The following is a 14,722-nucleotide window of genomic DNA, read 5'->3' on the forward strand; positions in this document are numbered from 1 at the left end:
CATTTAAAGAAAACAAAACACTTCCAAAAGTACCACAAGAGCTGCTTGTAAAGAATTCGTTGAAATGCCCATCTCTAATGCAATATCATCGATATTAATTTTCCCTCGATCAATTAACTGTAAAAGATTTACAAAGAAAAGCTTAGATCCGGATCTGATTATACTGATGTGCAACTACTTGGTTGAGTTCAAAATAAAAGCTTCCAAATTTAAAGGGAAGTTCCAAGTGTAATACCTTGTTAAGAATTACAGAAATATCCACACTCTCAATATTTCTATCAGTATCCTTGTCACTGTTTGGCTCTGCACGACCACCTTCATATCTTAGTCTACCAGTGAAGGCATCTTTCTCCATATTAGGTTCCATTTTAATCATTTTATCAGAACTAGAACTTGCAATTTCATCTTGTGTCAAGCTTTTATCTCTATTTTTGCGGGTGAACCTTAACTTGGGTATCTTTATTGCAGGTAGAATTGCAGGCAGAGGCTTGGTTACTGAAGAGTCATCATCCACATTGTTTAAGTGCCGGACACTGCTCATATCTTGAGAAGTGGAATGTTTTGAGCAAAAAGCTCGCAACTCAACCTGCATATATATTAAAGGCAATAACATCAGCTTGTCTGTACATCGAACGAGATGAAAAGAATAGATTTAAGATGGCAGACAGAAAATAACCAGCATCACATTATCACATCCAGACTTTCCCCAGATCTCCATATGATGCTTTGACTCCCTTGCACATAGAGGATGAAAAGATGTTCTGCATGTTCCTGAAAGATCATAACAACCAGAATTATGCATAATCAAAGAAAAGAAAATCAAATTAAGCAACTATTGTTTGGTACATCAGCCGTGCCAGGAAAAAATTAAACTCAGTCCCCTCTTTAGCCAGGACCAAGCAACTTTCACTATAGCAGTAGTAGCCATAGCATGATACTAGTTTAGCAGAAGGATAAAAATATTCTGCTAAAGGTGGCATTACGTATCTGATATGCGGTAACTGACAGATGACAAGTACATGATAGTCAGCCAATAATAAAAAATGGTTGAAAATTAATGATTATAAACCACAATGAAAAGGAAGTAACACAAACAGGGACGTTCCATCAAAATGCTAATTTTGTAATATGAAACAATTTATTTTGTTGAATTAACTTCAGTGGTGGCTTCTCTTCCTCTACATCTCATAGGTTAATAAAAAACTTGGGAGGTTGCAGTTATATACTACTATTTAATGTGTCATGAAACCAACATGAGATGTCTAAAATGTCAAACAACACAACCACAGACATGTCCAAAGACAGTTATTTGTTGTACTCAGATGGCTCAAGTAGCCCACAATTAGGTATAGGTGCATTCTTGAAATCATGACATTTTTTTTAAAAATGATAAGGTAAACAATCAGTTCTTACCCTATTTAAAGAAATAAAAGATGGAAGCTCATTAAACAGGAGTTTTACCCAAGGTAGGCCGAACCGGACCGGACCCCCCGGTTCGGCCCATACCGAGACGACCCGGTGGGGAATCGGGTCAGTTCATCTATTAAATTTGGTGTTGTCCCCAAACTGGCCAGAACGGGTTCTAAACCAACTGGAACATGCCGAAAAAGGCTAGAACAGGCCGCAAACCGGCCAGAACCGTTCGAAACCGGCCAAAAAAGGCCAGAACTGAACTGAACCAGCCGAAACTGGCCGGTTCCATTCAAACTCGGTGTGAACCGTCCAGTTCGCACCAAGTCAACCCAGTTCGAAACTAAGCCTCCTTTCCTTCTTTCGTGAAAAGGTGTATGCCCATATATTGCACATTGTATCGACCTCATGTTGATGGACATTGCGAAAATTCATAGGGTGCGGCAGATAGTGGAGACAGCCCAAACCATCACCAAATATATTTATAGCCATACATGAGTCCTTTCACTAATGAGGAGGTATACAGGGGAAGAGATCTTAAGACCAAGAGTCACACAGCTTGCGACCAACTATGTTGCACTTGATAGCCTGCTTGAGAGGAAAGCAGCCCTAGGTCAGATGCTTGTCAATCCCGAGAAGTAGAAAAGTAGATTTGTGAGGGCTGACACTGAAAGAAGCATTGTCGAGAACTTGGTGATGAGGCAGACATTCTGGCAACGGGCCGAAAAGATAGTGAAGACTATCAGACTATTATATGAAGTGCTTTAGGACGTGGACAGCAAGACGTACCCTCAGATAGACTTTTTGTATCATATGATGGAAAGGGCAAAGATTCAGATCAAGAAGGAAGATCCGACATATGCCCAAGAATACATCGACATCATTAAGCGGCGGTGGGACTACCAAATTGATAGAGACTTGCATCTAGCTGTTAAGCAAGAACATTGAAAATTAGACTCCTACTATACTTACATAATTTTACTAAGACAATAACGAACTCTATCTGCAGCATACTACCTGAACTCAAGATTTCAAACCGTAGCTGGAATCAATATGTATGACAAACTTCTGGCCGCTCTGCGTAATGTGATTTACAAGATGAAGCCTCATCTAGAAGTCGCGGCCCTATATCTAAAAGCGATAAATTAACTAAAGTGACATATATAAGTTAACTGGTATCTTCAATTATTAACATATTACAATATGGTTCTTTTTCACAGACCAAAATATTTAGAGAGAACACTGACCGCTTTGGAGTCTCGGCAGTTGTTGTAAGTAAAAAAAAGTATGAATCCAGATATATTACATATCAAGAGAATATTTACTTGGCAAATAGCTATGGACCAGCAGCAAGAGTCGGAGCTTGATAAACGAGGATCGCCTCCACGACCGGCCAATTTAATAGCCAGTAAGGCTAAGATCGATGCAAGGCAATAGGTAGATAACAAGAATCCATGCATCCATCCAGTTGATCAGCCATAGCCACAGGAGAGCCGGTCGCCACATAACTCCTTGTCCGAGACATTCTCTCATAGATATAATCGAGAGATTCTTAAACGATGCCACTACGCTATCCGGTCGACTCGGTCAGGAGGGCAACATACATCCTCCCAACATAGCCAGACAGAGGCATATGAAGAAAAGCAGGCAGAGAGGGCAGAAAAGGATAAACAGACAGCGAGTGGCACAAAGAATAAATAGGCAGCGAGTAACACGAAGGGTAAACAGGCAGTGAGTGGCACGAAAAGTAAGCAAGCAGCTGCACAGCATACTAAAAAAGAGCAACAAAAAGCACCTGCAGCCATAATGGACCAAAAGCAGTTCACTCAAATTCAAAGACCAGAACCAGCAGTTCTAGTGGTCATGGATCTGTTGGCTAAAGAGAGTGGAGGATATGAGACTACTATTTATGAGACAATCACAGGATGGCCTTCGATTCACCGGTAAGTCCTATTTTACGCATGCTACTCAAAATAGGGACCATAATACACGATCTGATGGAGCCCGCGAGAATACGATTGCATGTATGAGACGGACTTCTCGAGATCATTTAGGAGGACATGATACAGCTACAAATGACCTTGCTTGTGGAGTAGAATCTATAGACATCAGGTTCCGAGTCATATATTGGATCCTATTATACGCAGCCATATGCAGCCTATGACCCATATGGATACAAATATAGATATGGTGCGTCTGAAACATCTTCCAGTGGCTACTATCCTATGCAATCCGGAGCATCTCGCGGGTCAGATTTTGCTGTCGGCTTATTCAGATGGACTCCTTCACAGCCATTTTATCGGCCTAAAGACACCTCTCAGAGCCAAAACTTCAGCGAGAGATCTGAAAATGCTTAAAACCAAGAGCGCGTTCCTTATGGGATGAACATATTAAACTACACCGCTTGGTTAGAAAGCTGGGTTGATCTACCTCCTGACTATCCTAATGAACTGAATATCTACGAGAAACATCGCCACTCAACGAGATTTAAATATTGGTAGTATGTTGTACTTTAAATATATGTAATTAATTGTATTATTTTATATTTTTTACCTCACTACTTGAGTTGAGGATATTTTATGTTGCTTCTTGTAGCATAAAATATCTTACTAATTATTTTATGTTTTGTATCATTTTAAAACAACAAGATGCATCATTTAGATTACACTGGGATTATAACAACATCAAAAAATATCAAAAAAAATCAAAATAGATTTAAAAACATTGATAAAGTTGAAAGAGATTGATTACCAACTAATTGAACTTGAAAAACCCAAAACAAATGGATGTGTCAATTCGGAATCGGTACGCCCAAGTGTACCGTATTTTGGTACGATACTGAACCGATACCGTACCGAACCGTCTGCCGACTGGTACGGGTTCCGGTACCGGTTCGACGGACCTTGGTTTTACCTAGCATCATCCTCATTTACTGGAGCATGTTCAACAAGCTGGGAAGTAGTTATAGAGATTATGTTATGCAAACATGCGGAACTACACCTGAAATTCTAACAGTGGAATACAAAGGTAGTAAAGGACAGAACAGGCCTCCAACCTAACACCTAGACCAAGTATGGTCTCAAAATGAAACTTTAAAGGAGAACGTAGGTAAACAGCCAACACCTGCAAGAGAACAAAGAAAACAACAAAGATAGATAGTAAGAGATCACTAGCATAGAGCATCAAGCCAACTCCGAAAAAGGAACCTTCTTGATGATAGATTTTTTTAAAGCCACACTTATTGCAACATAACACCATGGACAGAATGCCAGAAAAAAGGATTGTTGTTCGAAACAATGCATAAATAAGTGATACCATGTAAAAGGGTTTCTCAATACGGGGTACTTCCAAGAGCTATTTAAGATAGAATATATCAAACTTTGAAGTTGAAATTCTTCATGTTTCGATGAAAAATAGTGACAAGTTCATATTGAGATAAAACCATTCAATAAATTTTCCCGATGTGATGCCTGAATGTGCGTGACACTTTTTGAAGACAGCGAAGAAGGTCACCAGCATCAAATCTCAGACAACAATAGAAACATAAACAGTTGTCCAATATTTAAAGGTGACAGCACTTCACAATGGGTTACTGTCAAGTCCTTTAGAGTATCCTCATGTGGATTCACAATAGTTTCTCATCTTATTTGGTCTCTTACTACTCCTTCTAGCCTGTCAGCATATATACAGGAGACCCTCATCAATAAATTATGTCTAGCTAAGATTGCAAATATGCAAGATGGCTCGATCGATTATCCCTTCTTTTCAATGTTATAGGTGTCGTGACAACCTTCTTCTTACTGACCCTATTTTCACCACACGCCTAAGCATCATCAACTTTTTTATAGCAATATTATGCTAATGAGCCCTCTTGGTTCTCTAACATTCTAATCCATGCAGTAAAGCTAGTCATCTAGTAGTCAGTGAAATTTCCTTTCAAATATCACCAAGAATGCATTACCTTATATGCCAAGCATCATTAACACATCCAACTTTCCTCCACAAGAGGATGGCAATCAGGAGCGATGCGTGACATCCTCAATCAGAGGCGTGCGAGAAGCCAACCTGAGGCGTGCGTGGAGCCCAATCAGAGGCGTGCGTGAAGCTAACCTGAAGCTAACATAGAGCCTAATCAGGCGCGTGTGTAAAACCCAATCAGAGGCGTGCGTGAAGCCCAACTAGGGACGTGCATGAAGCCAACATGGAGCCCAATTAAGGGCGTGCGTGAAGCCCAACCAAGGGCGTGCGTAAGCCCAATCCAGAGGCATGCATGAAGCCACATTGAGTCCAAAATTTTTGTGCCGTGAAGTTAGATGAGTCCTCTTTGTTTTGTTTTGTTTGATTGACTCATTCAAAGGTTTGAATTGATAGTAAGTCCTTTGTTGACCCATTCAATGTCGAAAATTAAGATGGATGGGAACTAAGGGTCGTGCGTGAAGCCACCCAGAATGTGCGCAAGCCAACTCTTAGAGTCAGAACAGTCCTTCTATTTTACTTTGTTTGTTTAACATTCAAAGTGAGTGTTAGCGAGTCCTTGTTTAAAGGAGTTTGATTTATTTCAAACTACTTATCTCCAGCGGATGAGAGCTGGTTGTTTTTGTTTGTTTCCAACCTCTTACTCTATAAAAGAAGGGATGGTGAATAAATAGGCAGATTAGAGTTGAAAATTTCAGAGTTGAATCTCTTATTTTCCCTTGGAGTGCGACGCTCCCTTTTTCCGGATGAGACACCCAACTTTAGGAAGAGTTTGAGTGAAGTGGGACTCTTCACCCATTCTCACGCCCAACCCTTTGAGAGTTTGAGTGGAAGTGGGACTCTTCCACCTATCCTCTTATTTATCCTTGCCTTCCCACGCCATCCTATTTAAGAGTTCTAGTGAGTGTAGGACTCTTCCCTCGTTCTCACGCCAACATATCCTTTCCTCATTCTCACGCCAACATATCCTTCCTTTTCCACGCCACCATATCTTAAAGTTTGAGTGTCATTAGGACTCCTATTCTTCTAGCCACGCCTCATCTAATTTAGTCAAGCCACATCAAGTCTAATTGCAACTCATTCAACCTAGCTACGCCACACCCAATTCAGCCACGCCCTCACCCAATCTACATTCAGCCACACCCAATCTAGCCACGTCCTCACCCAATTACAACGAGGAGAAGGAAGAACCAGCGAGAAAGGAAAGGGATCTACCCCGGCAAGAGGAGGACAAGTTGAGTGCTACAAGTGTGGCGGCAACAGGCACTTTGCTATGGTTTTTTCCACAAAAGATCAGCGTTTTGTGCTGGTTTGCAAGGAAGATGTGATAGGGGAGTCATCAAAAATTAATCATAAAAACACAGAGGTCGAAGAAGTGGAGGAATTTTCTGATCTAACACCTAAAGAATTGCCTAAGGAACTTCCGCCAATGCGTGATATCCAGCATGCAATTGAGCTTGCCCCGGGACCAAGTCTACCTAATCTACCAGCATATCGGCTGAACCCCAAGGAGCGTAAGGAGCTACGCCGGCAAGTCTAAGAGTTATTGGACAAGGGTTTCATCAAGGAGAGCCTCAGCCCCTGCGCAGTTCCAGCATTGCTCACCCCCAAAAAGGACGGCAATTGGCGTATGTGCATCGACAACATGGCTATTAACAAAATTATTGTTAAGTATCACTTTTCTATTCCTCGTCTAAATGATATGCTCGATTTGCTGCATGGTTTTTCATTTTTTTCAAAGATAGATTTGTGAAGCAAATACCATCAAATTTGGATCAAACCCGAGGACAAATGGAAGACGGCATTCAAGACCAAAGATGGCCTCTACGAATGGTTAGTCATGCCATTCGGACTGACCAATGCACCAAGTACATTCACGAGAGTCATGACTCAAATATTGAAGCCATTCGCAGAAAAGTTCGTGGTGGTTTATTTTGATGACATTCTAGTTTTTAGTAGAAGCCGAGAGGAACACAAGGAGCACCTTCGACAAGTTCTACGTTTGGAGAAGTTCTACATTAATTTGAAGAAGTGTTCATTTGCTAATTCACGGGTTCCTTTCTTGGGTTTTATTATTTCAAATCGGGATGTCAAGTTTGTCAGCTATTTTTGGAAGACATTGTGGGCAAAGCTTGGCACTCTGTTAGTTTCGACACGTCGTGGAGGATATCAGAAATTTCTGATGAAGTTGAAGAATCGCCCCTTATCTGATTGTTCATGGTTCAAAAGAGAAGTCCAGCGCTTGAACCCTGATCTGTACGAGCTCTACCAGTCATACAACTCGACGGAGTCAAGTTTCTCTCAGTCGGAAGGAATTGATGGCAATCAAGAGCATTGTGTGACATCCTCAATCAAAGGCGTGCGTGAAGCCAACCTGAGGCGTGCATGAAGCCAACCTAAAGTTAACATGGGCCCAATCAAGGGCATGCGTGAAGCCCAACCAGGTACGTGCGTGAAGCTAGCATGGAGCCCAATCAGGGGCGTGCGTGAAGCCCAACCAGCGGATAAGAGCTAATTGTTTTTGTCTGTTTCCAACCTTCTACTCTATAAAAGGAGGGATGATGAATAAATAGACAGATTAGAGTTGAAAATTTCAGAGTTGAATATCTTATTCTCCCTTGGAGTGCAACGCTCCCTTTTTTTGGATGAGACGCCCAACTTTGGAAAAAGTTTGAGTGAAATGGGACTCTTCACCCATTCTCACACCCAACCCTTTGAGAGTTTGAGTGAAAGTGAGACTCTTCCACCCATCGTTTTATTTATCCTAGCTTTCCCACGCCATCCTATTTGAGAGTTCTAGTGAGTGCAGGGCTCTTCCCTCATTCCCACGCCAACATATCCTTTCCTTATTCTCACGCCAACATATTCTTTTCCTATTCTCACGCCAACATATCCTTCCCATTCTCATGTCATCCTATTGAAGAGGTTGAGTGAAGGTGGGACTCCTTCCTCATTCTCACACCAACATATCCTTCACCCCTTCTCACACCATCCTATTTAAGAGTTTTAGTCAAGGTAGGACTCCTTCCATTTCCATGCCATTATACCATAGAATTTGAATGCCATTAAGACTCTTCCATCTAGCCACGCCACATTCATTTAATCACGCCACATCAAGCCTAATCGCGCCTCAATCTAGCCACGCCTCACCCAACCTAGCCAAGTCCTCACCCAATCTAACTAAGCCCTCACTCAATCTAGTCAAGCCCTCACTCAGTTAACAATGCCTCCCTCTCACATTTTAACATCCCCTTTTCCGTCCAAGACGCATCCACACCAAAGAAAAAGAAGAAAAAAGTGTCACGCCATTCACCATCCCTTCCTCCATCTCGTTCCTCGTTGCATCAATTTTTGGTATCAGAGCCCGTCCGCTGCATCAATTTTTGGTATCAGAGCCCGTCCATTGCATCACAAGAACTAACATATGCATGAGAAGAAGTTCAACATTTTTCAATTCTGGCCGACTCTCAACCTCCAAAGGCACACATAAACTTCATTTCATCTTCTTTACTTTTAAAGATTCTATAAGAACGCATAATTTTAACTTGAGAAATTTGAGAATGCAGATGTTTCGTATCAAAGTATTGGTAGAATCTCATTTTATGATGTTTGTAGATTCCACCGTCAACTTTAGCTTAGACATGGACAAAAGAAATAAATAAATTCATTGGCATGATGCTGGTTTTCAGCACCACCTAGGGCTAGAGTGGGCTCAGGCCGGCCAAAGACTTGTCAGGCCGAACCGACTTATGATTGGGCTACAGGCTAGGCCTGAGTAAATTCAGATTGAGTTTGGACTAAAAATATAGACCTATACATATTTCAAGCCGGATTGGGTAGCTATTTGGCCCCGACCCAAACCCAGCCCGAGCCTGAGACCAAACTAGGAACAAGAACAAAGCTCAGAGCCAACCAGGCATCGCTCGTTGGGCTAAGGGCTTTACTTTTGGTTCTCTGGAAGATACCAAATCCCTAATCGAAAACCCTTGCCCATTGGGTAGCTATGTGGCCCAACCCAGACCCAGCCCGAGCCTGAGCCCAAACTAGGAATGATGACCAAGCCCAGAGCCAACCAAGTATCGCTCGTTGGGCTAAGAGCTTTACTTTTGATTCTCTGAAAGATACCAAATCCCTAATCAAAAACCCTTGCCCATCCCATCGGTACTTCTATCTGCCTCTCCCCCTCATCAAAGTTGATCGTTAGTCCCTATCTCCCTGAAGATCTGACCTCATTGCCGGTCGTTAGTACAAGGCGAAGGCGAGTAGGCAATCCTCCTATCGTATGTGGATGACCTAAACTTCCACACCAACAAGAAGATTGTTGAGGAGGTGGGGATCATCCTATCGAAATGGCTCCAAAACAGGAACTTCGAGTTCTTGACCCACTTGATGCACCGAATCTAGCACAGCCCCGAGCATGGTCCCTCAATCTCCATGAGTGTGAGCGTCGCATGAACTTCGTCCCCAAGATCAATTTGAGGTCGACAAGAAATGCCATTGAGATGCTCACCTCCCTCGACATGGTCGACTTCCCTGACATCAAGAAGCAAAACCGATATAATGGAGGTAACTTTACTAGGAGGTGGGTGTACCCATTTTCTTTTGTTATATGCTTTATATTTTCGTTTTTGCTTGCCTCCATGGCATTAGCGGGGAGAGCTCCTTGGTTCTCTTTCCGACAATGGCAATTCGAAGGACGTCGTCTCACCATCACGATCACAATGACACTACTCGCCCTCCTCTTGATCGCTGCCACCAAGGTCTACTTCAAGGAGAAATTCGAAGATATTCCTATAGATCTACTATAATCTCCCTTTCGGTCTTCTCTTGCTGGCCTACTCCGATCAATGGGATCCATTGCGGTATGTTTTAGGGTTGGCCTGATTGGGTTTTGGGTCAAGCTCGGACCAAAGTTTCTAAGATTTTTAGGCCTAAACCCGGCCCAAAACTGGAAAAAAAAAAATCACATCAAGCTTGAGAAGAGGCATGGCTCGGTAAGACCATTCCAACCCTAGCATCATCAAAACAACATAGAACACATTCACCAAGAAAGTTAAATAGTTAATTCTTAAGAGAAAAATATACTATTTTAGAATAATCAGAATAATATTACAAGCGGCATCATTTCATGGTACAGAACTAAATATCCATGCTAGCAAAAGTGATTTATTCAAAATCTTGTGTCTCAACATGTCTATATCTCAACTCTTTGGATCCCACTAAGATTGCAACACCAGCACTTCTATTTTTATCCAATTAATTTGTAAACCTTTATACTTCGAGTGTTCAACTTGTTATGCCTTCTCATCAACTAAAACTATTTCCCAAGCCAATAGCAGCCACCACCATGCCTCATTTTGGGATAAGCAACTAATGAATCTTGAATGAATGTAAAAATGATTGGGTCTTCAAGTTGATTGCCAGTGAAAAGTTTCCAAAGATGAACTTCCTAGTCTATCCATAAATAGCGTGCATGCATGTATTCCTCCAATATTTGCCTTAATACACAAGTTCACTAACCTTTTTCCTCCTTGCCTGCCAAATAAGGTCCATCACTAGCCTATCATAAGCTTTGTCCACACCACGTACCGTCAAGTAGAAGTTGACTATAGAGAGAAGCATCCAACATAAGAAATATCCACGAATGAATGGAGCAAAGTTTTTACAGCTAACTGTAAAACCTAAAGCCAGGCCATCTAAGAATTGTGCCTATATGTCTATCAAAAGCTTTTTCCCAACAAAAACAAGGCATACATTCTTCCTCTTTCACAGGTAATTCCAACAAATATGAAGCAAGATCAAAGTATGCAATCTCGATACCATGCCCCATACTAGTACTGCACTATCATCATGTCAGTACAGTACAGGGCTAGTTCGGCTACCACTATCAATATGCCTTTTGTACCATATTCCAGTACAGTACGGTATGCTCCATACTATCTGATTTGACGGTACAGTATGGTACGCTCCATACTACCGGGTTCAGTACGGTACGGCTAACCTTGAGCAAGATAATACCACTACAGTTGATCCACTGTTGTTACAAGTTGTGCCTAGTGAGCTAGGCAATCACTGGGCATTTTGCATGTTTTGTAATATCCAGGCCATCCTCACATGGACCATCGGCTGTTACATACTCTATATGCATACCTATGGTCATAATAAAATAGGTGCCTATGGATGACTGCATACATATATATGTGTGTATGCATCCATGTATACTTAGATATGAATTTGTAATTCATATTTAAATTATTCATTTTGCAATTTCCTTTACAAATGACACTTGGATGCTAAAAAGGAAGCAACATACACCAAATTAGAACCAAAGAAATGTCATAGAAGTCATATTCAAGGGTTAAACACAAACCCATAAAAAGCCTCAAATGCATAATCCTAGACTCAAGCTCCAATGTACAGCGAGATGGGCAATTCAGACAACTAAGCAAATTGCTAGCGCCAAAGCTAAGGCAACAAGGTTTATCTAACCATTAATATTTTTTAGTTATGATATATATAACCATTTCTAAAATTTTTACATATAAAAAAAATATATGTTGGAAATGTTTCTAGTTGCTTATAATCAGCACATAATTTTAAGGTATGTTAAGATATTAAGTAGTCGACAGGAGAAAAAAAGGTATTGGGTTGTTTAAATAGTATAAAATTTTAATAATATAAAATGAGGAAGCTCCATAGAAAGCAGACAATTTTGAACTAAGTTGATCACCTAAGAGATTGCTAACTTGAGTGGGTAATCTCGTGAGCAATAGGTAGGTTCATTGCTTGGGGTTGCCTAAGGTATTTGACAAATATGAGTTCAAAATTTGTGCACCTATATGTCTTGAATCTCTCTAGTAGTATATGTAAGGCTTCCTCCTCTACTGCCTCAATGGCTTGCTATATTATCATTATTAGTAACAGATACCATTGCTAAAAGACAATGCACAGTTCTAGGCTTCATGAAAGAGAAACTAAAAGAAGAGTCTAAAGCCTCCGGCATATGCATTAGAAATTAAATATAGGGTAAAAATATTCAAGGACTTATGCAGCACTAGGCTAGCTGCTGATATAAATTTGAGATAAAGCAGCTACATGGTATAGTTTAACTGATATTCTATCCATTCATGCCATAAATAATAAAAATAGTACAAATAAAGACAAAATGTTGAAACAAAATCTGATATCTTCAAATGGCGTACAAACATACAAGCAACTGCAAGGAGGGAAAGCATACCATGGCTACATCGGATGCATGCACCATGCTTCACCTTGCACACGTTACAAACCAACTTCTTCCGTGTCTCTTGCACTCCTTCAATATTCATCACTGGTTCCATTGCCCCAATGTCCTCCACATACACCTCAGGTATCCATAGACTGCAAAACAAGTGTGCAAACTTCACACCACTGTCGCTTGCCTTACTGCTGGAACCCCTTCCTACTTGTTTCAGAGCCCCACCTTCTTCTTTTGGACAAAGCAAACAAGGCCTCAAACAGGGGTCATCGCCATCTTTCTTCAATACCTTTCCCACTGCCTCCACATGCTTGCACCGAGAGCACAACCACACCCCCTCTGGAACCTTATGCACACCATAACATTTCCGGTGCACCCAAACCTTGCAAGTATTGCAACAAAGCAACTGATTTGACTTCACACTACTGTCTCCTGAGCAACAGAAATCACATATAGGAGTGCCTTCTGCCTGCGAATGAGGAAGTATCATCAGCCGTTCCAAGCCAGCATCTCCCCCCAAGAGCTTCCGTTTCTTGTTAGGCCGCTCCGATGTGAGAACAAACCGTTCTTTTGAACCCAAAAGCCAATTCAAAGATGAATGGTCATCTTCTTCTTTCTCCGAAAATGTATCACCACTTGCCCCAAATTCGTCAACATCCAATGCTTGCTCCTCTGCCGCCTGCTCTGCCCTCTGCATTTCCTTTCCTTGCTCCTCCTCCACCGCCTCTTTCTTCTCAATCTCCAACCTGGGACTCACTTCGACTGCGCCTGCGTCCAAGACATCATCTCTCGTCACGCCTTCCGCAACATTTCGAGAGACGGGAATGGTCAGGCAAGAATCCAGTGTAGCAGAGCCGAACGGGAGCTTAGGAACCAAGGCGTCGATGTCCGCCAGAGTGACCGGCCGGAAGTACTCCTCCGTCTGGTCCCACACGTTTGTGGCCGTAGGAGGTTGCCCGTGCCCCGAGGGCGTATCCCCGCACTCCCCATGGGACTTCTTGTGCTTCCTGCGGCCGTCCTTCGGCTTCGAAAGAAAGGCGGCCAACCCGAAGGGAAGCGTCGGAACCCTAGAGCCGGCCTCCTCGGCATCGAATGGGGAGCGGTAGGAGAGGGCCTTGCGGGCCTGGGCGAAGGGATCCAGGCCGGAGGCCGCTGCTGCCGCCGTCTCCCTCGACGGCAACGGCCAGGAGACTGGGCAGGGCTTCGCCTCGGTGCCGCAGCCCCCGACGGCTCCCCTGCCCGTCATACTCCGCCGCTGGCATCGGCCGCCGCTCATGGCCGCGACCCGCGACAGCAGCCCATAACCGCCGCAGAAACCGTAGCCCTAACCCTAAACGTGGCCCCCTCGGTGTAGAACTCCTTCGCGTGAGACAAAGGTGGACGGCGGTGGGGGCACTAGGGTTAGGGTTTCGGTCGCGCCTTCTTTCTTCTTGCCCTCTTTTTCCTTGTTTACTCGCTTCCGTTTTGGATCCAAAGAGCGAAAAAAGAAAAGATATCGGTTTTTTTTTACTTCCCTCCTCTCTATCTCCAACCTTCTCTCTCGCTCGCCCGCTCGGTCGCTGTGGTGTCGGGTTTCGTACGAGTTTAGGCGGCGCTCGTGCTCGCGTTATAAGCAAGCAGGCAGGCAGGGGAAGAAAAAAAAAGTGACGGGGTGCCGGAGTCGGTTTCAACGAAACGGCGCCTGGGCGCACGGAGGGACTTTAATGCCATGAACAAGATTAAGCAGCCCAACAACTTTACCAAGAACAAAGCTCCAAGCCGAATGACACGAGACGACCGGTAGATGCGAGTCATTGTTCGCGCGAGTTTGGCCTAATATTTGGGCTCCGAAGCATTTTGTTCCTTTTGATATTTGTTACTATTATATTTTTATTTAGTGAGACAGTGAAAGATAAAATAAGAACGGGAGGGGGCATCGCGTGACGCTTGGTGAGGTGCGTCGTAGCGTGAGAAAAGGACAACGGAACCACCTTGGCCGTGCCGCGGGTGCTGATTTATGGCAGGCTACCTTACAAAGGGAGTTACCCGTTGTGGTCCTACCAGTGGGTGCCCGTAAAATCAATGCCCGTTTAAAATGCGAAACATTGCTGATATTACTTT

At 42.8% G+C, this 14,722-nt stretch overlaps 1 protein-coding gene across 5 annotated transcripts in view; it reads right to left on the reverse strand.

The window, feature by feature from the left end:
• Window positions 1-14,285, reverse strand: part of LOC103696693 — a 39,429-nt gene extending 25,144 nt beyond the window's left edge. For 2 of the 5 annotated variants that reach the window (XM_026800997.2, XM_008778383.4), the window contains exons 1-4: window positions 12,623-14,281; window positions 677-771; window positions 236-586; window positions 34-117 (exon numbers count right to left, since the gene is read on the reverse strand). In XM_026800997.2, the coding sequence (XP_026656798.1) occupies window positions 34-117; window positions 236-586; window positions 677-771; window positions 12,623-13,898 (1,806 nt within the window). In that variant the 5' untranslated portion in view covers window positions 13,899-14,281. Of the gene's footprint in view, window positions 1-33; window positions 118-235; window positions 587-676; window positions 772-12,622 lie in introns of all 5 variants that reach the window. The other 3 variants (XR_003383366.2, XM_008778384.4, XM_026800996.2) reach the window with 3 other exon arrangements.
• Between the last annotated feature and the right edge of the window lie 437 nt (window positions 14,286-14,722).

This window comes from Phoenix dactylifera, unplaced genomic scaffold (genome assembly GCF_009389715.1).
Source record: "Phoenix dactylifera cultivar Barhee BC4 unplaced genomic scaffold, palm_55x_up_171113_PBpolish2nd_filt_p 000365F, whole genome shotgun sequence".
NCBI classification, from domain to species: domain Eukaryota; kingdom Viridiplantae; phylum Streptophyta; class Magnoliopsida; order Arecales; family Arecaceae; genus Phoenix; species Phoenix dactylifera.